General features: G+C 44.2%; 1 protein-coding gene across 2 annotated transcripts in view; it reads left to right on the top strand.

Moving 5' to 3' along the window:
- Positions 1-512: 512 nt before the first annotated feature.
- LOC137305759 (probable ATP-dependent RNA helicase DDX17) overlaps positions 513-27,002 on the top strand; it is a 43,754-nt gene continuing 17,264 nt past the window's right edge. The window contains exons 1-10 of one of the 2 annotated variants that reach the window (XM_067974709.1): positions 513-664; positions 2,639-2,807; positions 5,524-5,620; positions 6,902-7,035; positions 13,736-13,801; positions 15,240-15,381; positions 22,121-22,281; positions 22,514-22,686; positions 22,809-22,919; positions 23,395-23,456. In XM_067974709.1, coding sequence (XP_067830810.1) covers positions 618-664; positions 2,639-2,807; positions 5,524-5,620; positions 6,902-7,035; positions 13,736-13,801; positions 15,240-15,381; positions 22,121-22,281; positions 22,514-22,686; positions 22,809-22,919; positions 23,395-23,456 — 1,162 coding nt within the window. In that variant the 5' untranslated portion in view covers positions 513-617. The remainder of the gene's footprint in view (positions 665-2,638; positions 2,808-5,523; positions 5,621-6,901; positions 7,036-13,735; positions 13,802-15,239; positions 15,382-22,120; positions 22,282-22,513; positions 22,687-22,808; positions 22,920-23,394; positions 23,457-27,002) is intronic. The other variant, XM_067974708.1, reaches the window with a different exon arrangement.

Below are 27,002 nucleotides of genomic sequence, written 5' to 3'. Positions count from 1 at the left end.
GCTGAATGGCCTGTTTCTGCGCTGTAAATTCTATGTGAGTCGATGATCTCTGTTCAAGGCCTTTGAAGAGGAAAGGGAGGTTTTTAATATACACAAGGTATTGTCATATACTTTGTTCAAAACTAAAACTTCACAAGTTGGGATTAAATCATAATAAAGTTTAATAAATCCAGTGATGGCGAAGCGGCTCTTCAGGCACTGATGCTGCAGCACAAGGCCTTGGTTTCTAGGCCCCAGGTCTAATTTAAAACATGTATACTGGCGTCACTCTGCGCTGATTGGTGCAGCCGTTTCAGGGCTGACCATCCTTGCCAGACCGGTGTGACGTCCAAACGTAGGCCGGCGTCACTGTTGCTGGGTGGACTGGAATTCGGCGGGAGGAGCGGCTGTTCCGGCATTGATTCCGGCGGGAGGGAGAGCTGTTCCGGAGGGAGGGGCGGCTGTTCCGGCAGTGTATCCGGCGGGAGGGAGCGCTGTTCCGGCAATGTTTCCGGAGGGAGGGGCGGCTGTTCCGGTAGTGAATCCGGAGGGAGGGAGCGCTGTTCCGCCAGGCTGCTGTTGATCGCCAGACGCGCACTGCGGCTTCTTTGTTTTCCGACCAGAAGGATTGCCTGAAAATGAGAGGCTTCGGCGGAGACCGTGAACGCGGCAGAGACCGGGGAAGGTAGGACGATGACTGGGACTCCCTGCCGGCCCACCGAGGAGCCGGCTCGGGGAAATAAACAGTTTAAAGTGGGAGTGGAGCGGACCCGGCCTCGCTCCGACCCAGGCCGGAGGCCTAGGCAGAGGCACGGGACCTTTCGCCGCTGGGCGCTCCCAGCTCCGTGTCTGTGGAGTGCCGGCAGGGTCCGTTGGTACAGGGGTGCGCCGGGCCTGGGACGGGGGTGCGCCGGGCCCGGGCCCAACCAGCTTATTCCGGTTAGTGCCGGTCACCATTATCGGCCGAAGAAGTGGTGCCCGCCTTCCGTCATTTGCGCGCTCTGATTGGTGCGGTGGGATGGCTACTCGCCGTTTAATTGGGTAGTTCTGCTGTCCGTTTGTACCCCGGGCTCTTTCCGATTGGTCGGGGCAGCTGTCAATCACTATGCGGCAGCGTAATGGTCCCTCCCCCATCCGGGTATTTACATAACAAGAACTAGGAAGAGCCCCTCGAGCCTGCTCCGCCATTCAATCAGATCACGGCTGATCGTCAACCTCAGCTCCACTTTCCCGCCCGATCCCCACATCCCTCATTCCCCTAGAGTCCAGCAATATATCAATCTCAGCCATGAATATTCTCAACAACTCTGGGGTAGAGAATTCCAAAGATTCATTACCATCTGAGTGAAGAAATTCTTCATCTCAGTCCTAAATGTCCGACCCCTTATCCTGTGACAATGTCCCCTAGTTCTAGACTCTCCAGCCAGGGGAAACAGCCTCTCAGCATCTACCCTGTCAAGCCCCCTCAGAATCTTATCTGTTTCAATGAGATCACCTCTCATTCTTCTAAACTCCATAGAGTATCGGCCCATTCTACTCAATCTCTCCTCACAGGACAACCATCTCATCCCAGGAATTAATCTAGTGAACCTTTGTTGCAGCACCTCTAATGTAAGTATATCCTTCCTTAGGTAAGGAGACCAAAACTGTACACAGTACTCCAGGTGAGGTCGCACCAAAGCCCTGTACAATTGTAGCAAGGTTTCCTTACTCTTACACTCCAAACACTTTGTAATAAAGGCCAATATACCATTTGCCTTCTTAATTGCTTGCTGTACCTACATGTTAACTTTCTACGTTTCGTGGATAAGGACACCCAAATCTCTCTGAACACCAACATTTAATAGTTTCTCACCATTTAAAAAATACTCTGTTTTTCTATTTTTTCTACCAACGTGAATAACCTCACATTTCCCCACATTATACTCCATCTGCCACTTTCTTGCCCGCTCACTTAACCTGTCTATATCCATTTGCAGACTCTTTGTGTCCTCCTCACAGCTTACTTTTCCACCTAGCTGTATTGTCAGCAAACTTGGATACATTACACTCGGTCCCTTCATCTGAGTCATTAATATAGGTTATAAAAAGCTGAGGCCCAAGCACTGATCCTTGCGGCACCCCACTAGTTACAACCTGCCAACCTAAAAATGACCCAATCATTCCTACTCTCTGTTTTCTGTCCATTAACCAATCCTCAATTCACGCTAAGATATTACCCCCATCCTGTGTAACAACCTCTTGTGTGGCACCTTATTGAATGCCTTTTGAAAATCCAAATATGCTACATCCATTGGTTCCCCTTTATCTACCCAGCTAGTTACACCCTCAAAAAACTCTAAATTTGTCAAACACAATTTCCCTTTCATAAGATCGTGTTGACTCTGCCTAATCATATTTACGCCAGTCACAGCTGGCAGTGGGCACATCAAACGCTCGCAGACCCCTGGGCAGGGTAGGACTGGGGCTTCGTAGTGTGGTGACAGAGTCTGCATCAATGCTGATCCCACCCGTCGGGATTTAATAGCAGCAGCCGTCAGTGTCAGCTGCTCCACTGATGATGAAGCCTTATGGCACATATTGACGTGGGGTCTGTGTGACTACCTGCCCTCTGGGCTGCAGTATGCCTCTTTCTGACTGAGACCTGACCTTTCACCAGCAACGGCCCACGGTTTGGTGGAGGTCCTAATCGTGGAGGCCCACCACTTGGGAAGAAATTCGGACAGCCCGGAGAGCGTCTCAGGAAGAAGAAGTGGGACATGGAGGAGCTGCCGAAATTTGAGAAGAACTTCTATGTGGAACACCCTGAAGTGGTTAGATTAAGCCCGGTGGGTACCCTTGTTCAGCAAACTCCGCTGCATGTCTTTATAAAAGGCTTCCAAGTTAACAGTGGACAGCTGTATTCCCGAAACTTAGTGGGTTACGTTAGGGTATTGTGCCTCAGTGGGTGGTGGGTTATGTTGGGGTACTGTGCCTCAGTGAGTGGTGGGTTATGTTAGGGTACTGTGCCTCAGTGAGTGGTGGGTTATGTTAGGGTACTGTGCCTCAGTGAGTGGTGGGTTATGTTAGGGTACTGTGCCTCAGTGAGTGGTGGGTTATGTTAGGGTATTGTGCCTCAGTGAGTGGTGGGTTATGTTAGGGTACTGTGCCTCAGTGAGTGGTGGGTTATGTTAGGGTATTGTGCCTCAGTGGGTGGTGGGTTATGTTAGGGTACTGTGCCTCTGGATGGTGGGTTATATTGGGTTACTGTGATTGGGGGTTATGTTGGGGTTCTGTAATTGAGGGTTATGTTGGGGTTCTGTAATTGGGGGTTATGTTGGGTTACTGTGATTGGGGGTTATATTAGGGTACTGTGCTTGATGGGTGGTGGGTTATGTTGGGGTACTGTGATTGTGGGTTACGTTCGGGTACTGTGACTCAGTGGGTGATGGGTTATGTTAGGGTACTGTGCCTCTGGGTGATGGCTTATGTTGGGGTATTGTCCCTCAGTGGGTGGTGGGTTATGTTGGGATGCTGTGCCTCAGTGGGTGGTGGGTTATGTTAAGGTACTGTGCCTCTGGGTGATGGGTTATGTTGGGGTACTGTGCCTCAGTGGGTGGTGGGTTATGTTAAACTGCCCCTAAAAAGAACAAACTTGCATTTATATAGCACCTTTAATGTCCTCCAGATGCCCCAAAGTGCTTCACAGCCAATTAATTGCTTTTGAAGTATAATTATTAGTAGGCAAACGGGGGCTATACTGATCCTTGGTGGATTACGTTGTGACAGTGAATTCTAGATGTGTGCTCAACAAGTTAAAAGGTTTAAAATTCAAACGTGCCCAGTGTTCATTCGGCAATAGTGCTAGAAAGTGTAAAATGACTAGCCACCTACAAAACCATAGTACACAGGTGAAATAGCACCTGGTTTATCTATTTCTCCCCTCCCCCCTTGTCCTTTCTATCACCCTGTACCCCTTTGTTGCTGTTGGACTCTTATCCCTGCCCTCTTCCTATATGCATCACGAATCTATGCCAATCTCTCACCCGCCCGTAGCTTCCTCCACACACTCGGATATCTTTTCTGGTACCCCTGGTGTGTTTTGATGGCTTGGGTCTTCCTGCTGTGCATTTCCCCAGCCTGGCCCACTCCGCTGCTGTCTTTTGTGCAGTAGGCCTCTGACCTTCGGTGACCAACAGTGCTTCAGGTCGGCTGGGGCCGGTTAGTGGGGGGTGAACTCATGCAACTATAAACAGGAGAGGGAGGCTTGGAAAGGTGTGAAAAGTTTTTTTTTTAAATATACTTTAAAAGTTAAATATTTTAAATGTTGTGGAAAAAATTAAGCTAACTTATGTGTAGAAAAATAAAATAGCAATGGGATTGAGAAAGAAACATCATCAATTTGCTCCATTGCCACCTGGTGGTAGGCGCCTGCTCCTACATTGTGGCAGTTAACACAATAATTAAATGGGAAATCCTGACGTACCAGTTTACAATGGGAAATGTTAACAGAAAATTCTGATAAAAACTCATCACAGTGTGAATAAGGTTTGTGGACAAGTGCGTGCCCTATGGAATATTTTTAATGAAAGATGTATAGTTAGATGTAAACTGTCTTGTTCCACATGGAATCTTAGATCAGGAATCTTAGATGAGGAATGTTGGAACATTGTTACTGGCAGTGCTTTTAATTCGCAGCTGTGACTGAGCGCAATGCAGTTCACAATTCATGAGCTACAGGAGATGTTTCCCTGTATCCATCTATCTTCCCATGTTTCCATCTATCAACACAAGCAACAAATCAGCTTTTCGTGCAGTACTTGCCAAATTGTTCCATTATGTTATGCACGCATTTTGTCTTTTAAAAAGAAATAAAGAACTTGCAGTTATACAGTGCCTATCACGTCCTTGGGACATCACTGCTGTTACATGGGCAAACATGGCAGCCAACTTGCACGCAGCCAGGTCCCATAAATAGTAGTGTGATAAATATCCAGATAATCTGTTTGTTTTGGTGAGAGAGAAAGGTTGACCAGGACATCCTAGCCATTTTCAGTAGAGGAAGACGCAGAATCGTAACAGATCACTCGGGTCTCTCCCGATCTCTCTACTGCACATTCCACTCATTGTGTTAAGGATCCTGAGGGACTGGGTTGTGGGAAAGTGGAGTTCTGGCTTCTAACCCCTGAGGAAGTGGAGTGGGAAGCTGGTTATTCAAGGAGGGAGGAGGAAGTTGAAGTGTTGCAATTGTTGATTTGTATCATTGTTAGCTATTGAGCACATTGTGTTCTATGTGTTTGGAAGAAGTTGAAGACTTACATGAGCCGTCACACGTGAATGTGTTTAAAAAATGTCACTCGGGTGCTTATAAGCAATTTCAGCTAGTTTTGATTATTTGTGAACCTAACCGAAAATTAGTAAACTTAGAAACCTATTTGATCTGAGCATTGAGGGAATAGCAGAAGTACTGAAAGCTAGGGGTTCTTCATTTCTCTCCATCTACCAGGACCTTAGGTGACTTGTTGAACTGTTTTAATTGAAACTGCTTTTTGACTCTCTTGGCAGTACGATACAGAGGACTTCTGTCGAAAGAAAGAGATTACAACAAAAGGAACCGACTGTCCGAAACCAGTGTTCCAGTTTCACCAAGCCAGTTTCCCTTGTGAGTGTCAGCCACATCTGATGACGATTCACCTCGCCAGCTTATATAGAAGGGGCTTGCTGGAGTTCAATCTTTGCAACTTCTGTAAATTTGGTGCAGTAGCCTTTTGGCTATTATGTTGCATCACTTGGAATCTAGTTTCCCTCACTCTGCAATGGGTTCCTGAGCTTACTCTGGTTTTTTAAGAAATCAGAGGAAAAGTCACCTTAGTATGGCGTCATAGAGCAGTTGCAAGGCACTTCTGTAATTAAGCTCTGATCCTGCAAGAGTGGGGCTCAATTGACCTTTGCACCAGTCTCCCATTTAACACCCTAAACCATTGTAAGCCAAGGCTCCTTGGAGTTTTTTTTAAATGTCTCCGTGCTTTGTGCATATCTGCAAACTTGTCTTGAGCATTGACATGGGGCCAGTTCCACGGACCTATGTTCTTATGGCACAAAGTAGCATCACATTGGCTTAGTTTGTTTAGTGGGTGCAGAGCTTTCAAGCTTGATGAAACTCCAGGTCTGCAGTACAATTCACATTTGCGGTTGCCATCGATGGTGGGAATACTTAGTGGCTGCTGTCAGCACTGAGTCAGGATGAGAGTGCATTACCAGAGGGCTGGGAACAGATATGTTTTATCTATTTGGGGTTGTACATATTTCTTAAAACAAAGTGTGGGAAAAGTGAGGCGTTTATTCAATCAGCCGTGGACTGTAATGTTGTATGGGACTGGTAGCGACAGTTAGGGAATTTCTCAGTCAAAGCTACCTGTTAGGGGGTTGATCGAGTAACAACTGGTGATTTCAAATACAAAAACCGAAAGTGGGGGCAACATTTAGTAGGCATCCAGAGAGACCAGAGGAGTTTGTGTGTTGACCTTCATCAGAACTGGAAGAAATTATAAGTGAACAGTGTTTAGAAGGGAACAGAACAAAGGGAAGGGAAGATAAATATACATGCAAACATGCACTCTCCAAAGAACTAGTGTGACCTGTAATGTACTTAAATGGAAAACAGGAGGTGGTTAAATGTCTGAAGTGATTTTAATAGGAGACATGAGAACATTTTGCAGGTCACACTGCCACTCCCTTGTATGGCCCACAGCCCCCTTTTCCCTTGTTCTGTTCCTTTTTAAATGCAGTTCATCTGTAATATCTTCCAGTTCTGATGAAGGATGTACTCAGTAAATACTAACTGAGCTGCTATCTCCACAGATGCTGAGGGTTTGGTTTCCAGCATCTGCAGTTTTTGTGATTTTAGATGCCCAATGTGACTGTTTTGTTGTTCATTTCCCAGCCTACGTGATGGATGTTCTGTGTTCGCTGAATTTTGTGGAGCCGACACCAATCCAGTGCCAGGGCTTTCCTGTGGCGCTCAGTGGACGCGATATGGTTGGAATTGCACAGACTGGATCTGGCAAAACTCTCGCTGTAAGTACTTTGCAACTTTGCTCCCTTTTGTATAAAATATTACCATTTGATGATTATTGGATCAGTTAGTTATTGCCGGTTTAAATTACACCTCTAAAAGTTGTATTCTTTTAAAGTTGTTCAGCCTTCACATAGACTGCCATCCAGGAGTGGGCAGCCACTTGGAGACTCTTTCTTTGGGTTAGTAGGCACACAGGTACATGGCCTTTCTTTGAACATCACTAGCTGCATAAAAGACCTCGTTCTTTTCCTCTTGTCACCAAGTATATTACTGGCACACCCAGGAAGATGTTTTTGTACTCTGGATCTTCAGATCTTCAGTTTATATGTTCAGTTTGAAAAGTTTGTAATGGGTTCCTGAATTTTTACATAACCTTAAATATATACATGATGTGGAGATGCCGGTGATGGACTGGGGTTGACAATTGTAAACAATTTTACAACACCAAGTTATAGTCCAACAATTTTTATTTGAAATCTACAAGCTTTCAGAGGCTTCCTCCTTCCTCAGGTAAATCTGAGGAAGGAGGAAGCCTCCGAAAGCTTGTAGATTTCAAATAAAAATTGTTGGACTATAACTTGGTGTTGTAAAATTGTTTACAATTAAATATATACAGACTTCTGGTTTCAGAAAGCATACATTCACTTCAGAAGTTGATCAGCCAGGCTAATAGAAACTGTACACTTGGTGCCCATTTATGCTAATGCACAGTTTGGAGCAGTCAACAATGAACACTGTCGCATTGGGCAAAATCTATCTCCAATTGGATCTAGCCTGACACTTCAGTGTGTACTGAAGGAGTACTGTAGTATCAAAGGTACCATCTTTCAGGTGAGATGTTAAACCGAGGCTCTGTCTTCCTTCTAAGTGGACTTAAAAGATCTTGTGGTACTATTCAACGACAAGCAGGGAAGTTCTGGCTGACATTTATCCTTCAATCAACATCACCAAAAATCGATTAACCGGTGGTCAGTGCTATTTGTGGGACTTCGCTGTGCACAAACTGGCTGCTGCGGCTGCCTATAAAACAACCATGAAAGGTGCTGTATAAATGCACGTACGTTCTTTTTGCAGGTGGAGAATGATCCTGTTAGAATAACTTCACTCAATAGTCAATGTGGAGAGACCGCTGAGTCCAGCTCATTGTTGGCTGCAAGTAGATCAGTCTGAAAACGCTGACTCAGGCATGTTCTGCCTTAATTTGAAGTGAAGTCCTTGGGTGTCTTAATACCCTTGTACAACTTTTGCTGTGAAATTGTGAAGCCAGCTAGTGATGTGTTTTGGTCTTTTGGCAGAGTGTTTTGCTACAAATAAAGTGACCAGGGTTCTGATGTCATCACATTCTTGGAGCATGGAGCAGTGGTTTGTTGGTCATTACAGAGTATTTTCTAATTGGTGAGAAGCTCGGAACTGTGGAGGAGCAGAGAGATTATGGGGTCCAAGTACAGAAATCACTAAAAGCTAGTAGACAGATACAGAAAATAATTAAAAAGGCTAATGGAATGTTGGTCTTTATCTCAAGAGGGTTGGGATACAAAGGGGTGGAAGTTATGTTACTGCTGTACAGAGCTCTGGTTAGACCCATCTGGAGATACTGCATTAAGTTCTGGGCACTGCACCTCAGGAAGGATATATTGGCCTTGGAGGGGGTGCAGCACAGATTCACCAGAATGATAAAACAGTTAAAGTATGAGGAGAGATTGTATAGACTAGGCTTGAATTTTCCCTTGAATATAGAAGATTATGGGGTGATCTAATTGAGGTGTTTAAGATAATTAAAGGATTTGATAGGATAGATATAGAGAAATTATTTCCTCTGATGGGGAAATCCAGAACAAGATGACAATCAGGGGTAATGTCAGGAAGCACTTCTTCACAAAATGGGTAGTGGAAATCTGGAACTCCCTTTAAAAAGCTGAGATTGATAGATTTTTTTTTAGGCAGGGGTATTAAGGGTTACAGAACCAAGGTGGGTAGATGGAGTTAAGATACAGACCAGACATGATCTAATTGAATGGCGGAACAGGGTCAAGGGGCTGAATGGCCTCCTCCTGTTTCTATGATGTAGTCTCGAACATATCCTTCACGCTCTCGAGAACACTGCCATCGGTAGGACTATATCTGGTGGATTTATCTATTATTTTCACTTTCCCACTACCTCCTGCTGGGGATTTTGGTGACAGTGGTTAATTTTTCTCAGCTCCAGCTAGGTTTCATGAAAGTTCTTGTTACAGAGGAAGAAGCCTGTACACTGCACCTGTTGTGGTTCCGCTGTGATGTTCTACATACAGATGAAGTAAAACCAGTTATCTATTCAAAATGAGAGTCCTTGTGCAATCTAAAACATCATACGGGCATGGCTAAAGGACAGAAAGCAGAGAGTAGTGGTGAACGGTTGTTCTTCAGACTGGAGGAAGTATACAGTGGTGTGTCCCAGGGGTCATTATTAAGACCACTGATCTGTTTGATATACGTTAATGACCTGGACTTGGGTATACAGGGTATAACTTCAAAGCTTGTAGATGACATGAAATTTGGAAATGTAGTAAACAATGTGGAGGTTAATAACAGACTGGTGAAATGGACAGACACATGGCAGGTGAAATGTGACGTAATACATTTTGGTAGGAAGAATGAGGAGAGGCAATATAAACTAAATGGTACAATTTTAAAGGGAGTGCAGGAACAGAGAGACCTGGGGGTGTATGAACACAAATCTTTGAAGGTGGCAGGACAAGTTGAGAAGGCTGTTAAAAAAGCATGTGGGATCCGTGGTTTATTAATAGAGCCATGGAGTACAAAAGCAAGGAAGTTACGCTAAACCTTTATTAAACACTGGTTAGGCCACAGCTGGGCTATTGTGTTCAATTCTGGTCACCACAATTTAGAATGGATGTCAAGGCCTTAGAGAGGGTGCAGAAGAGATTTACTAGAATGGTACCAGGGATGAGGGACTTCAGTTATGTGGAGAGACTGGAGAAGCTGGGGTTGTTCTCAGAACAGAGAAGGTGATGGGGATATTTGATAGAGTGTTAAAATCGTGAAGGGTTTTGATAGAGTAAATAAAGAGAAACTGTTTGCAGTGGCAGAAGGGTCAGTAACCAAAGGACACAGATTTACGACGATCAGCAAAAGAGCCAGAGGTGACATGAAGAAACATTTTTTTTTACGCAGCGAGTTGTTATGATCTGAAATGCACTGCCTGAAACAGTGGTGGAAGCAGATTCAATGGTAACTTTCAAAAGGGAATTGGATCAATAATTGAAGGGAGAAAAAATTACAGGGCTATGGGGAAAGAGCAGGGAAATGGGACTTTGATATGGGAATTGGATAGTTCTTTCAAAGGGCCGGCACAGGCAAGATGGGCTGAATGGCCTCCTCCTGTGCTGTACCTACTATGATAAGAAAAGTCCATCAGAACCCAAGCAGTTGGATATGTTGCAGGGGTGAACAGTGTGTGATTAAAAACATTCCACATAAATATTGTGGCTTTCCAGGCCCTTTGGATTAAGTGTATTCTGGATAAAATCAGGAACTCCTGACTAATCCGAATAGTGTCGTGGACGACAAAAGTCCCGCAGCAGTTGACAGTCGATGGTCTAGACAGGTGAGTGCATTCTGGCCAGGGGAATCTTCCTCCGGAGGCTAGCTCGGGATTGGAGATTTCATCGTGGATATGGAGATAAAGCTTTGAGATTCATTTTTTCTGTGGAAACATTTTGGTAGCAAGTGGAGACAAACCTGGAGAACTTCAAGATCTTTTGGTAAACTCAGCAGTCCTTATATAAATGGTCAGGCATCCACACAGAAGCTAAAATATCAAGATGGAGAAGAGCAGGAGCTGGCCAGAAAACATGCTCTTTGTTTCCACCTCCATGTCCCAACAGGGTTTCACCATCATGATTCTTTTTCTTCCAGCACCCAATATTGAGAGAATCATAAAGCACAGAAGAAGGCCATTCGGCCCATCGTTCCTGTGTTGGTTCTTTGAAGAGCTATCCATGAGCTCTTTCCCCATAGCCTTGCAAATTTTTCCTTTTCAAGTGTATATCTAATTTCCTTTTGAAAGAATCTGCTTCCACCACCCTTTCAGGCAGAGCATTCCAAATCAACAACTGGCTGCGTAAAAAAGAAAATTCTCATTTCCCCCTCGTTCTTTTGCCAATTATCTTAAACCTGTGTCCTCTGGTTACTGACCCTTCTGCCAGTGGGAACAGTTTCTCCCTATCTACTCTATCAAAACCCCTCATAATTGTGAACACCTCTATTAAATCTCCCCTTAACCTTCTCTATTCTAAGGAGAACAATCCCAGCTTCTCTAGTCTCTCTTCATAACATCATCTCCAATTTGGGACCGCATCTGACATTTGAGAGACAAGTTGGGCTTGTTCTCTGAATTGGTTCAGAGAAATTACTGCCTATACTTCACTGGGAATTCCTCCAAGTTGTGTCACAGCTTTCTGAGCTTGCTCCTATCTAGGAATCTTTGGCCTTGAAAGAGCAACTCTTCCTGCTTGTTCATTTAGAGTAAACAGGCTGAAGTTTTACTCCGTACTTTGTTCTCAAAAAGATTGAGCCTTTAGAATAATGCTGGACCTAAGGAAACACCTTGAACTTCATGGGAAAATTCCACATAGTGTTGTTGCGTATAACTTGAGTGTGCATCCAAGAGATTCTGATGGTCGACCCGAAGGATGTGAACTTTCACATTTGGGTAAGTGAATCCCACAAACAGTCATTGAAGAATGATGAATGGGGGGATGGCACGATGTAAAGTATCTGTCTTATGGTGGGTCCTCTCTTTCCCCTTATTCCCCCCCCTCCCACCAGGTTGTTGCTAAACACGGTAGTAAACCCAGGCTCTCATGATTGATTAGCTGTAATGTTTCTGATTTAATGTGGCTGTTCTCAGACCTTGTCCTAAGTTCCCACCTAGGTGAGTTCATAGTTTCATCTGGAACTTGTAATCATTATTCCCTCTTCCTGTCTACCTCGTTTTATAAAAATTAATTATCGGGATGTGGGTGCCGCTAGCAAGGCTGGCTGTTTGTTAGTTGAGAAGGCCCACGGTGTTAACCGTGGTTCAGTTGGTAGTGTACTCACCTCTGAATCAGAAAGTTGTGGGGTCAAGACCCATTCCAGAGACTTGAGCAAAAAATCTAGGCTGATACTTCAGTGCAGCACTGAGGGAGAGCTGCACTGTCGGAAGTGCTATCTTTCAGATGAGAAGTTAAACCAAAGCCCTTCTGCCCCCTCAGGTGGATGTAAAAGATCCCGTTGCACAATTTCGAAGAAGAACGGAGGAGTTCTCCCCAGTGTCCTGGCCGATACTTATCCCTCAACCAACATCACTAAAACAGATTATCTGGTCATTATCATATTGCTGTTTGTGGGATCTTGCTGTGTACAAATTGTCTGCCACGTTTCCTACATTACAACAGTGACTACACTTCAAAAAGTACTTCATTGGCTGTAAAGTGCTTTGGGACGCCCTGAGGTCATGAAAGGTGCTATGTAAATGCAAGGTCTTCGATCTGTTCTTCTTGAACCGCTGCAGTCCGTGTGGTGAAGGTGCTCCCACAATGCTGTTGGGTAGGAAGTTCCAGAATTTTGACCCAATGACGACAAAGGAACGGTGATAAATGTTCAAATCAGGATGGCATGTGACTTGGAGGGGAATTTGGAGGTGATGGTGTTCCCATGCATCTGCTGCCCTTGTCCTTCCAGGTGGTGGAGGTCATGGGATTAGGAGGTGCTTCCAAAGAAGCTTGACTTGTGCCTAAGATGGTGGAGTCGGGAGGTGAGCCACCCACTGCAGAATACCCAGCCTCTGACCCCTAGTAGCCACGGCATTAGTGTGAGTGGTGCAGTTGAGTTTCTGTTCAATGGCGACTCCCAGGATGTTGATGATGTGGGATTTGGCGATGGTAATGCCATTGAATGTTATGGGAAGGTGGTTAGGCCCTCTCTTGCTGGAGCTGGTCATTGCCTGGCACTTGTGTGGCATGAATGTTACTTGCCACTTATCAGCCCAAGCCTGGATGTGATCCAGGTCTTGCTGCATGTGGGCACGGACTGCTTCGTTATCTGAGGAATTGCTGAACACTGCAATCGTCAGCAAACTGCCCCACTTCTGACCTTTATGATGGAGGAAAGGTCATTGATGAAGCAGCTGAAGATGGTTGAGCCTCGGATCTTGCCCTGGGGAACTCCTGCAGCAATGTCCTGAGACTGAGATGATTTGCCTCCAACTACAACCACCTTCTTTTGTGTCACGCATGACTCCAGGCATGGGAGAGTTGACTTCAGTTTTACTAGGGCTCCTTGGTGCCACACTCGGTCGAAGTTGCAATGTAGGATTCATTTTTCTAGATGCTAAAAGTGTCAATATATATTACAAACTTAGCGTGCAATGTGTTTTTAATAAAATTATAGGTAGTGCTGGCAGCACTGCTAGATATATGATATAATGTGGCCTGGTTTGAATGTGGGTTTCATTTTTTCTAATCTGTACACTCCATGCTTGAGGATCCCTGAACTCGAGTTTTGGTGCACAGTAGTGACTTGGGAAAGTATGGTATCAGGAATTTTATTATTCAACTATATAGTTAGATTGTGAGAATTTATAACGGTTCAATGAGTAAATGTATAGAATGATTGGATGGTGGAAAGATTTGTAACGGAGTGTTTGTTTTCCAGTACTTACTGCCAGCCATTGTGCACATCAACCACCAGCCATTCCTGGAGCGTGGCGATGGCCCCATTGTAAGTGCTCTACTTTAAATCTTTAAAGTACACTTTGGAGTTATTTAAGTTCATCGGTTGTTTCTCATGGCAACATTTTATAGTTTGGATGGTGGTTATTTATTGCAAGACTGTAAGGAACCATATCTTGGCTTGGGTTAAATGGTAGCACCCCTATCTGAATCAGCAGATTGTGGGTTCAAGCCCCACTCCAGCACTTGAGTGTATAATCCAGGTTGACATTCCAGTACAGTCCTCGGGCTGCTGCACGTTGGAGGTGTGGTCCTTTCAACGAGATATTAATCCGAGACCCCCACCTACCTGTTCAGGTGGACATTAAAGATCCTTTGACAGAGCGTTCTCCTGCTGTGCAGCCTGACATTCCTCCTTCAACCAACACCACTGAAAGCAGGTTTACTGGTCATTCTGATGGCTTTTCATGGGATCTTGTTTAACTCAAAATGGCTGTCACATTCGTCTACATAACAGCCACTTAATTTCAAAGAAATTCTCGTGAAGCACCTTAAAATGTTTGTGCCTTGTAAGGTGCTATATAAATGGAAATCTTTTGATATAGTCTTAGTGGATTTCCTAATCTTTGTATGTGACAGGAAAGAAATTAAGCTTTGAAATTGGTGCAAGAGATTGTAAGTTGAATGAGTAGTCATTGTAGATAAAGATTTTAATGAGTCTGTATGTTGCTGCCTGGGCAAGCACCTACATCTGCTAGGGGATCTGGCTGAAATGAGCAACGACAATGGTAGCACTTGAGGATGTGCTTTGTCTCGTTCTTAAGAAAGGGCTGTATCAAAGAATAGAGTTACGTGAATAAATAGATTAAAACTAAACTGAAACAATATGAACGAAAATCATGAGGAATATAGATAGTGGGGAGAGAAGTTTAAGGGGAGAATTAATAGCTATTTTTAAAATTATGAAGAGTTTTGAAAATATAAAAAGACTCTTTCTTCTGGGTGGGGAGTCTGACAAGGGGGTCACCGGTTTAAAATTGTCACCAAGAGAACTAATGCTGCAGGTTGTTGGAGCCGGGAATGCTTTGCCACAGGAAGTATTTGAAGCACAGACGTTTGAATCTTTTGAGTGAAAATTAGATAACTATTTGAAGCAGAGGAAGATCCAGGACTATGGGGGGTAGGATTAGTTTTGTGATTGGATCTCATCTGTGTCATTGAAGAGGAGAGGAGCACTGTAGGTGCTTCTCACATCAGTCCTGCATACCTCCTAATAGCTGGTTGCAGAGTGATGGGAAGCCTGTTAATCGTCTTAGTCAGGGAATGACACGTGGCATGGAAAAAGGACACAACACTATAAAGGGGTAATGGGGGGCTTCACGTGTAGTTTTTAAGAGATTTTCATTTACACTTGAAATCCAGTTAAATGATCCTGGTTTAAGCCTTTCTGTTTTCATGTTCTGATTGCTGGATTTCTCCTTCCTCAGTGCTTGGTACTAGCACCGACACGAGAGCTGGCACAGCAGGTGCAGCTGGTTGCAGAAGATTATGGAAAATCTTCACGGATAAAGAGCACCTGTATTTATGGAGGTGCACCTAAAGGCCCTCAGATCCGGGACTTGGAGAGAGGTATGCGGGACTGTGACAGAATCCATCTGTATAGATATTGAAGCCTCCCCGATATGTTGATTTTGCAAAGGAGACTGCATGGCTGCTCATGCTTTTTCAAATTTTACTAATTCAGCTTTGTGCGAAATGATAGCTTTGCAGAAAATATGTATTTTTGGAGCTAGAAAATTTCCAGGATTCTCTCTTGGCTTAGTGGATATACGCAGTGAGTAGCTGAGCCGTACAGACAAGGAAGATCCCAGGTTCCATCCCAGATCTGCACTGTTTGTTGAGTTCAGCTGGGATGGCAGTAGAAGTGTTGTAATCTGTTCGGCGTCCGAGTTATGGAAGGGAAAATTGGAGAGAGTGCCTGTTCCTGATTGTTACACCCCAGCTGCAATGCAACATGTGTGAATGCCAGGTGAGGACACATCACGGTACAATAGCCTGCAACCTGTAAGGTGAACAGTGCGCCAATTATGCCATTGGAGGCATCAGGAATACCGTATTGCCTGGTGCCTCTGCATTCTGGTCATTAGCAGCCCACCTGTACAGGCCAGCGATGTATTGAGAGTATTGCTGGCCCAAAACGAACCTCCCTGGGTTCCAGTGCCTCCCCTCGCCCAGTGCTACCCCAATTGCATTTTGAACTCTAACTGACTTTGACATTTTACCTGGTCGGTTATTCTACACATTTATTGCCCTTTGTGCTTTTCAGACTGGAGGGAAGTATACAGTGGTTCGGTATTAGGACCACTGATCTTTTTGATATATATTAATGACCTGGCTATACAGGGCATAATTTCAAAGCTTGCAGATGACACAAAACTTGGAAATGTAGTAACAATGTGGAGGATAGTAACAGACTTCAGGAGGACATAAACAGACTGCTGAAATGGGCAGACACATGGCAGATGAAATTTAATGCAGAGAAGTGTGAAGTGATACATTTTGGTATGAGAGGCAATATAAACTAAATGGTACAATTTTAAAGGGGGTGCAGAAACACAGACCTGAAGGTGTATGTACACAGATCTTTGAAGGTGGCAGGAAAAGTTGAGAAGGCTGTTAAAAAAGCATATGGGGTTCTGCGTTTTATTAATAAAGGCATGGAGTACAAAAGCAAGGAAGTTATGCTAAACCTTTATAAAAACACTGGTTTGGCCGTAGCTGGAGAATTGTGTTCAATTCTGGGCACCACACTTCAGGAAGGATGTCAAGGCCTGTGAGAGGGTGTCGAAGAGATTTACTAGAATGGTACCAGGGATGAGGGACTTCAGTTATGTGGAGAAGCTGGGGTTGTTCTCCTTAGAACAGAGAAGGTTAAGGGGAGATTTGATAGGTGTTCAAAATCATGAACGGTTTTGATAGAGTAAATGAGGAGAAACTGTTTCTAGTGGCAGAAAGGTTGGTAACCAGAGGGGACAGATTTAAGATGATCAGTAAAAGAGCCAGAGGCGACATGAGGAAACATTTTTTTACACAGCGAGTTGTTATGATCTGGAATGCACTGCCTGAAAGGATGGTGGAAACAGATTCAATAGTAACTTTCAATGCAGAATTGGATAAATACTTGAAAAACTTTACATGGCTATGGGAAAGAGCAGGGGAGCGGAACTAATTGAATAGCTCTTTCAAAGAGCCAGCACAGGCGCGATGGGCCAAATGATCACCTATGCTGTACCGTATGGTACTTTTATAATAGTTAAATTTAAATGTTAAGTCCTTTTTTTTTCTACCAGCCTGACTTATCTTGAAGAAATATTTTGGGGTTACCTGTATCTCTTCACACCATTTATTACTTTATATGTCTCGAGGAGGCTTTCCTTAAGCGTGTCTCTGCTCTTGCAGACTTCAAGCTTCTAGAATTTTTCCTCATAGCTCATCCCCTTTACATTTGGGATCATCCTTGTTGCTTTTTCCTGTATCTTCCAATATAAGTATGTCGCTCCTGAAGCCTTATGACCAGAATCGTACACAGTATTCCATTGTGAGCTGCCCAGTGCATTTTAATGTCTCCGACAGGTACTCTACTGTCCAGGCTATGTATCACATTATATTTTTTGCTTTTTTAATGCTTCATAACATTGGCAGTAATCACAGTAGCATAGCAGATACAGCACAGACGGAAGCCATTTGGCCCAGTGTGCCTGTGCCGGCTCTTTGAAAGAGCTGCACAATTAGTCCCATTCCCCTGCTCTTTCCTCTTAGCTCTGTAAATTTTTTCCCTTAAAGTATTTATCCAATTCCCTTTTGAAAGTTACCACTGAATCTGCTTCCACCATCCTTGCAGGCAGTGCATTCCAGAACATTACAACTCGCTGCGTTTAAAAAAAAATGTTTCCTCATGTCGCCTCTGGCTCTTTTGCCGATCACCTTAAATCTGTGTCCTCTGGTTACTGACCCTTCTGCCACTGGAAACAGTTTCTCCTTTGTCAAAACAGTTTATGATTTTGAACACCTCTATAAAATCTCCTCTTAACCTTCTCTGTTCTAAGGAGAACAACCCCAGCTTCTCCAGTCTCTCCTTATAACTGAAGTCCTTCATCCCTGGTACCATTCTAGTAAATCTCTTCTGCACCCTCTCCAAGGTCTTGACATCTTTCCTAAAGTGTGGTTCCCAGAATTGAACACAATACTCCAGCTGAGCCCGAACCAGTGTTTTATAAAGGTTTAGCATAACTTCCTTGCTTTTGTACTCTATGCCTCTATTAATAAAGCCCAGGTCCCCATATGCCTTTTTAACATTCTTCTCAACTTGTCCTGCCACCTTCAAAGATTTGTGTACATAGGAACATAGGAACAGGAGTAGGCCATTCAGTGCCTGCTCCGCCATTTGATAAGATCATGGCTGGTCTGTGATCTAACTCCATATACCCGCCTTTGGCCCATGGGGAGGTTTTAAACTAATATGGGGAGGTTTTAAACTAATATGGCAGGGGGATGGGAACCGATGCAGGAAGTCAGTGGGAAATAAAGTGACAGAAACAAAAGGCAGTAAGGGAGAGTGTACAGAACATGACCGGACAGATGGTCTGAGAAAGCAGGGCAAAGACCAAGGGAAGTCTAGATTAAACTGCATTTATTTCAATGCAAGAAGTCTGATGGGCAAGGCAGATGAACTCAGGGCATGGATGGGTACATGGGACTGGGATGTTATAGCTATTACTGAAACATGGCTAAGGGAGGGCCAGGACTGGCAACTCAATGTTCCAGGGTACAGATGCTATAGGAAAGATAGAGCAGGAGGTAAGAGAGGAGGGGGAGTTGCGTTCTTGATTAGGGAGAACATCACGGCAGTAGTGAGAGGGGATATATCCGAGGGTTCGCCCGCTGAGTCGATATGGGTAGAACTGAAAAATAAGAAGGGAGAGATCACTTTGATAGGATTGTACTACAGACCCCCAAATAGTCAACGGGAAATTGAGGAGCAAATATGTAAGGAGATTACAGACAGCTGCAAGAAAAATAGGGTGGTAATAGTAGGGGACTTTAACTTTCCCAACATTGACTGGGACAGCCATAGCATTAGGGGCTTGGATGGAGAGAAATTTGTTGTGTATTCAGGAGGAATTTCTCATTCAGTATGTGGATGGCCCGACTAGAGAGGGGGGCAAAACTTGACGACCTCTTGGGAAATAAGGAAGGGCAGGTGACCGAAGTGTTAGTGAGGGATCACTTCGGGACCAGTGATCATAATTCCATTAGTTTTAAGATAGCTATGGAGAAGGATAGGTCTGGCCCAAAAGTTAAAATTCTAAATTGGGGAAAGGCCAATTTTGATGGTATTAGACAGGAACTTTCAGAAGTTGATTTGGAGACTCTGTTGGCAGGCAAAGGGACGTCTGGTAAGTGGGAGGCTTTCAAAAGTGTGTTAACCAGGGTTCAGGGTAAGCACATTCCTTATAAAGTGAAGGGCAAGGCTGGTAGAAGTAGGGAACCTTGGATGACTCGGGAGATTGAGGCCTTAGTCAGAAAGAAGAAGGAGGCAAATGACATGCATAGACAGCTGGGATCAAGTGGATCCCTTGAAGAGTATAGAGATTGCCGGAGTAGAGTTAAGAGAGAAATCAGGAGGGCAAAAAGGGGACATGAGATTGCTTTGGCAGATAAGGCAAAGGAGAATCCAAAGAGCTTCTACAAATACATAAAGGGCAAAAGAGTAACTAGGGAGAGAGTAGGGCCTCTTAAGGATCAACAAGGTCATCTATGTGCGGAACCACAAGAGATGGGTGAGATCCTGAATGAATATTTCACATCGGTATTTACGGTTGAGAAAGGCATGGATGTTAGGGAACTTGGGGAAATAAATAGTGATGTCTTGAGGAGTGTACATATTACAGAGAGGGAGGTGCTGGAAGTCTTAACGCGCATCAAGGTAGATAAATCTCCGGGACCTGATGAAATGTATCCCAGGACGTTATGGGAGGTTAGGGAGGAAATTGCGGGTCCCCTAGCAGAGATATTTGAATCATCCACCGCTACAGGTGAGGTGCCTGAAGATTGGAGGGTAGCAAATGTTGTGCCTTTGTTTAAGAAGGGCGGCAGGGAAAAGCCTGGGAACTACAGACCGGTGAGCCTGACATCTGTAGTGGGTAAGTTGTTAGAGGGTATTCTGAGGGACAGGATCTACAGGCATTTGGAGAGGCAGGGACTGATTAGGAACAGTCAGCATGGTTTTGTGAGAGGAAAATGATGTCTCACGAATTTGATTGAGTTTTTTGAAGGGGTGACCAAGAAGATAGATGAGGGCTGTGCAGTAGACGTGGTCTACATGGACTTCAGCAAAGCCTTTGACAAGGTACCGCATGGTAGGTTGTTACATAAGGTTAAATCTCATGGGATCCAAGGTGAGGTAGCCAATTGGATACAAAATTGGCTTGACGACAGAAGACAGAGGGTGGTTGTCGAGGGTTGTTTTTCAAACTGGATGCCTGTGTCCAGCGGTGTGCCTCAGGGATCGGTGCTGGGTCCGCTGTTATTTGTTATTTATATTAATGATTTGGATGAGAATTTAGGAGGCATGGTTAGTAAGTTTGCAGATGACACCAAGATTGGTGGCATTGTGGACAGTGAAGAAGGTTATCTAGGATTGCAACGGGATCTTGATAAATTGGGCCAGTGGGCCGATGAATGGCAGATGGAGTTTAATTTAGATAAATGTGAGGTGATGCATTTTGGTAGATCGAATCGGGCCAGGACCTACTCCGTTAATGGTAGGGCGTTGGGGAGAGTTATAGAACAAAGAGATCTAGGAGTACAGGTTCATAGCTCCTTGAAAGTGGAGTCACAGGTGGATAGGGTGGTGAAAAAGGCATTCGGCATGCTTGGTTTCATTGGTCAGAACATTGAATGCAGGAGTGGGGATGTCCAGGGCATTGGTGAGGCCACACTTGGAATACTGTGTACAGTTCTGGTCACCCTATTATAGAAAGGATATTCTTAAACTAGAAAGAGTGCAGAAAAGATTTACTAGGATGCTACCGGGACTTGATGGTTTGACTTATAGGGAGAGGTTGGATAGACTGGGACTTTTTTCCCTGGAGAGTAGGAGGTTTAGGGGTGATCTTATAGAAGTCTATAAAATAATGAGGGGCATAGATAAGGTAGATAGTCAAAATCTTTTCCCAAAGGTAGGGGAGTCTATAACGAGGGGGCATAGATTTAAGGTGAGAGGGGAGAGATGCAAAAGGGTCCAGAGGGGCAATTTTTTCACTCAAAGGGTGGTGAGTGTCTGGAACGAGCTGCCAGAGGCAGTAGTAGAGGCGGGTACAATTTTGTCTTTTAAAAAGCATTTGGACAGTTACATGGGTAAGATGGGTATAGAGGGATATGGGCCAAGTGCAGGCAATTGGGACTAGCTTAGTGGTATAAACTGGGCGACATGGACATGTTGGGCCGAAGGGCCTGGTTCCATGTTGTAACTTCTATGATTCTATATCCCTTAATACCTTTGATTGCCAAAAAGCTAGCTATCTCAGATTTAAATTTAGCAATTGAGCTAGTATCGATTGCCGTTTGCGGAAGAGAGTTCCAAACTTCTACCACCCTTTTTGTGTAGAAATGAGGCTAATGTTACTGCAAGGTCCATTTGCAGTCTCCCTGTGCTCATTTTAATCACTTCACTGTAAACCCGTGCCACATGTTTACCCAGCATGGAATACTTTACACTTATAAGTATTTATAAGATTCTATTCAGCATTTGTTTACTCAACTGCATGAAAGTTAGATAGCCTTCTGTAAATATTAACTCCATTCTCTGTACCTACAACTTTCCCCATTTTAATGTCACCTGCAAATTTAATCAGCTTGCAATTTGTTTCTGTATCCAAGTTGTTTATGTAGATATGAAATCATATGGGCCCAAATATGGGCAATCCACTCTCTTTTTCACCCTCCCACCCAAAGTCAGACACTGACCCCTGGGCACTCCACTCAACACATTTCTCCCTCTCCCCTGTCAGACACTGACTCCTGGGCACCCCATTCAGTGCCTTCCCCATTGGACACTGACCCCTGAGTACCCCACTTAACACCTGTACGTGGTCACAATACTACACCAATTGTGCTCAATTAAAAGAGAAGTATATAATTTAGAGAGTATGCAGGATTTGATAAAATAGGAGTGAACAAAAATGGCAGACTGGGTAGAGAAAACAAGAATGGTATTGTTTTTAACATTGGGACTGGCTGATAAATCAGTGGTTTATTCTGGTCCTGTACTTTCTATGCTGTATTGTAACCTTGTACCATGTTTTAGGAGTGGAAGTCTGCATTGCAACTCCAGGCCGTCTAATTGACTTTCTGGAAGCTGGGAAGACTAATCTTCGTCGCTGTACTTACCTGGTGCTGGATGAGGCTGACCGCATGCTGGATATGGGCTTTGAGCCTCAGATCCGGAAAATCGTGGAGCAGATCCGGGTAAGAATGGTGGAAATTAAAAGCATCGTTGAAATGATTGTGTCTCTAAAGCAATGTGCTGTTGTTAAAACAGCTGCCAGTTCAGGTACTTGAGCCTAAACGCTCCTCATTCTGGCACAGTGGAATGTAATATCAACAGTGTTCATAGACTGGGATACCAAGATAATTGGAAATGGCACTTTGTACAGTGGATCCATGGTAGAAACCCTAAAGCTTTGCCTCTTTCTTTCAGCCGGACAGACAGACTCTGATGTGGAGTGCCACTTGGCCAAAAGAGGTGCGGCAGCTAGCAGAGGACTTCCTGCGAGATTACATCCAGATTAATGTTGGAGCCCTGGAGCTGAGCGCCAACCACAATATCCTCCAAATCGTTGACGTGTGTCAGGAGACTGAGAAGGACCTGAAGTGAGTGCCACACTTGCTATAATGAAGTGATTTGTAACTTCACCCAGGTACTTGGGCTCGCTGTGTGAGACCCAGGAACTCTGACACTGATTGATGTCTGTATTGTATCTGTTTAATTGCAGACTGCTCCACCTGATGGAGGAAATTATGGCAGAGAAAGAAAATAAGACCATCATCTTTGTAGAGACCAAACGTCGTTGTGACGATCTGACCCGCAGGATGAGGAGAGACGGGTAGGCATTGTTGTACTCCAGCCCTTACAGTCTGGGAGGAAGCACTTTATAAATGTCAAATAGAAACTCAATTTCTTGGCATGTTGGTTCCCCAGAGTACGAGAGCATGAATTCAAGTAATTTCCTACTCAGTTACTGATCTCAGCTATGCACCATAACACAAGTACGCCACAGGGAGGGAGGGAGGGATGTTTGTGCACTTTCTGGTGACTGGTAACAGAGGCCCATGAGCAGCCGACCCTCATGCTCTCCAGACTAGGAATGGCACTTGTGCCAGGGAGACCATCAGGACAAATGCAGGTCTGTTTTCTGAAGGAGACATGGACTGGTGGTGGGGCAGCAGTCCTTGTTAACCTCTCCCTCTGGTGGGGGTGGTGATCTCGTGTTCTACATTTGGAGGGTTTGGTACTTCAGCGTGTTATTTAGAGCACAACACAATGGCTGTGAACGTCAATGTTTTTCTTCATTCCTGCAGCTGGCCAGCAATGTGCATTCATGGAGATAAAAGTCAGCCGGAGAGAGACTGGGTCCTAAATGGTAAGAATGGGTATCTTTCCTATGTTGGTGCCTAGTGGCAAGATATATGTGGTTAACAAAATGTAGTTAGTGTCCATTTGAGTATTACTGAGTTATGTTTAATCATTAAATGAACTACAATACTTGAACTTATTGTGGCTTTCAAATTTGTTGTAGTTCATCCCACCCTCCAGAATCCAGCCTAATTCACTGGCCAGTACCTGGAGACCAAAGGGGTCTTCATAATGACTATTGTAAGAACAAAAAGCATGGAGGAACAGCAAGCCCATTCCTTCCATGGACCATATAGGTCTACCCTATTGTGGACTCAATTCCTATTTAATCTCCTGAGGTCCTGTGTAAATATTCTCTGGTCCCCAAAAGGTACCAAGCAGAACTTAAAGTGCATTCAGCAACCTCATAAAATCCTGGTTTTCTGCCATTCACAGGCAAGATTCCTTCCCTCAATCCCAGCAGCACAGGAACTGCTGTGTTCCATGGGATATTTCAATCCAGTCCTGCTCCCAGATAGTTTTTGAAGAAGTTAATTGACAGCCTGGTTGTGATTGTAATTCTACTTCATGACCCTCTAGACTCACTCACAGGTTTAACTTCACAGAACTAAAGGGGCCAGATTTGCTCAAATAGCCTGCGTGCATCTGCATCATCCCTGTCTCACTGCATTTTGAAGACCTGGCTCATGTTTTCCCTTAAAGCTTTCTCCAATTAAAACAATGAATTCTGTGAATCTCTTTCTTTTAACTATAGCTATACAGTAATATAAGGGGCAAAGAGGGGGAGGAATTTTTGGAGTATGTTCAGGAGAACTTTCTTGATCAATACATTTCTAGCCCAACGAGAAAGAAGGCATTGGATTTGTTAGTGGGGGAACATTTAGGGAACGGTGTCGTAAGGTTTAGAATAGCTATGGAAAAGGACACAGACCATCTAAAGTAAAAATACTTAATTGGAGGGCCAATTTCAGTGGGATGAGAACAGACCTGGCCTGGATAAATTGGAATCAAAGATCGGCAGGCAAAACTGTAATTGAACAGAGGGCAGCCTTTAAAGAGGAGATAATTCGTGTACAGTCTAGGCACATTCCCACGAGGGAGAAAGGTTGGGCAACTAAAGCCAGAGCTCCCTGGATGACAAAAGAGATAGAAAATAAGATGAAGCAGAAAAAAGGGGCATATGACAGATGTCAGGTTGATAACACAAGTGAGAACCAGGCTGAATATAGAAAGTTCAGAGGGGAAGTGAAAAAGGAAATAAAGGGGACAAAGATAGAGTATGAGAATAGACTGGCGGCCAACATAAAAGGGAATCCAAAAGGCTTCTATAGGCACGTAAACAATAAAAGGGTAGTAAGGGGGGGTGGGGCAGATTAGGGACCAAAAAGGAGATCCACTCTTGGAGGCAGAGGGATGGCCGAGGTATTAAATGAGCACTTGGCATCTGTCTTTACCAAGGAAGAAAATGCTCAGCAAAGGAAGATGTAGTTGAGATACTGGATGGGCTTAAAATTGATAAAGAGGAGGTACGAGAAAGGCTGGCTGTACTTAAAGTAGATAAGTCACCCAGTCTGGATGGGATGCATCCTAGGTTGCTGAGGGAAGTAAGGGTGGAATTTGCGGAGGTACTGGCCATAATCTTCCAAACATCCTTAGATACAGGGGTGGTGCCAGAGGACTGGAGAATTGTGAATGTTACACCCTTGTTCAAAAAAGAGTGTTAGGATAAACCCAGCAACAATAGGCCAGTCAGTTTAACCTCGGTGGTGGGGAAACTTTTAGAAATGATAATCCAGGACGGAATTAGCAGTCACTTGGACAAGTGTGGATTGATTAGGGAAAGCCAGCATGGATTTGTTAAAGGTGAACGGTTGTTTTTTGGACTTGAGGGGAGGTGTACAGTGGTGTTCCCCAGGGATCGGTACTAGGACCATTTTCTTGATATATATTAATGACTTGGACTTGGGTGCACAGGGCACAATTTCAAAATTTGCAGATGACACAAAACTTGGAAGTATAGTCAACAGTGAGGAGGATAGTGATAGACTTCAAGAGGATATAGACAGGCTGGTGGAATGGGCGGACACATGGCAGATGAAATTTAACGCAGAAAAATGCGAGGTAATATGTTTCGGTAGGAAGAATGAGGAGAGGCAATATAAGCTAAAGGGCACAGGAACAGAGAGATCTGTGGGTATATGTGCACAAATCGTTGAAGATGGCAGGGCAGGTTGAGAAAGTGGTTAAAAAAGCATACAGGCTCCTCGGCTTTATAAATAGAGGCATAGAGTATAAAAGCAAGTAAGTCATGATGAACTTTTATAAAACTCTGGTATTGTGTCCAGTTCTGGGCACCGCACTTTAGTGAAGATGTGAAGGCCTTAGAGAGGGTGCAGAAGAGATTTACTAGAATGATTCCAGAGATGAGAGACTTTAGTTACATGGATAGACTGGGGAAGCTGGGGTTGTTCTCCTTGGAACAGAGACGGTTGCGAGGAGATTTGATAGAGGGATTCAAAATTATGAAGGGTCTAGACAGAGTAGATAGAGAGAAATTGTTCCCATTGGCAGAAGGATCAAGAACCATTGGTCATAGATTTAAGTGATTGGCAAAAGAACCAAAGGTGACATGAGGAAAAACTTGTTAACACAGCGAGTGGTTAGGATCTGGAATGCACTGCTCGAGGGGGTGGTAGAGGTAGATTCAATCATGGCCTTCAACAAGAAACAGGATAAGTACTTGAAAGTAAAAAATTTGCAGGGCTATGGGGATAGGGCAGGAGAGTGGGACTAGCTGGATTGCTCTTGCATAGAGCTGGCACGGACTCAGTGGGCCGAATGGTCTCCTTCCTTGCTATAAACTTTCTATGATTCTAACTTAGATTTCCATGTCCTGGAATTGTCCTCAACATCTGGGCCCTCTCCAGTACATCAATATTTTTCTTTTTAAACGTGGGAGGACCGCACCTGAACGCAATATTCCATATGCCTTTTCACCAGGGATTCATACAAAGTTAGAAAGCCCTCTCTGCACTTGGGTGCCCTTAAAGATGGATCCTAGTATTTAATTAGCTGGTTGGTGACTGCTTCACATGAACTGATACTATCAATGATCGATTAATAATCACTCCTTGATCCTTCCCTTCCACCTTTGAGGGTGACCCTTTCATTGCATACTCTTGTTTGTTGCCCCTGTCTGCAATTTTTCTTATTAATATCCACCTGCTTCCTGGTGCAGGCCAGTTTCCAATCCTGCTATTTACTAATTCCTGAGCTTTTGTAAATCCAAGTTAATTCTATTCACTAATTAGCCTCCATCTACTAGTTCAGGTACCTTCTCAACGAACTTTGGCAGGTTAATGAAGCATGCATGACGTACTGTTTCTAAATTTGTGCTGTCTCCTGCTAGTGGCCTCTGTGTCCTTTTAGGTGAGTGTTGATGGCATCCTTTATAATGCTCTGCAGCATTTTCCTCACTACAGACACTGGCTAACTGGTTTCTAATTGCAGGCTTTCTCTCTCACTCCATTGTTGATGATCTCGATATTCTCCG

The sequence above is a fragment of the Heptranchias perlo genome, chromosome 40, assembly GCF_035084215.1.
Source record: "Heptranchias perlo isolate sHepPer1 chromosome 40, sHepPer1.hap1, whole genome shotgun sequence".
NCBI lineage: Eukaryota > Metazoa > Chordata > Chondrichthyes > Hexanchiformes > Hexanchidae > Heptranchias > Heptranchias perlo.
The sequence above is the reverse complement of the archived record's forward strand: the minus strand, read 5'-3'. Positions and strand labels throughout refer to the sequence as shown.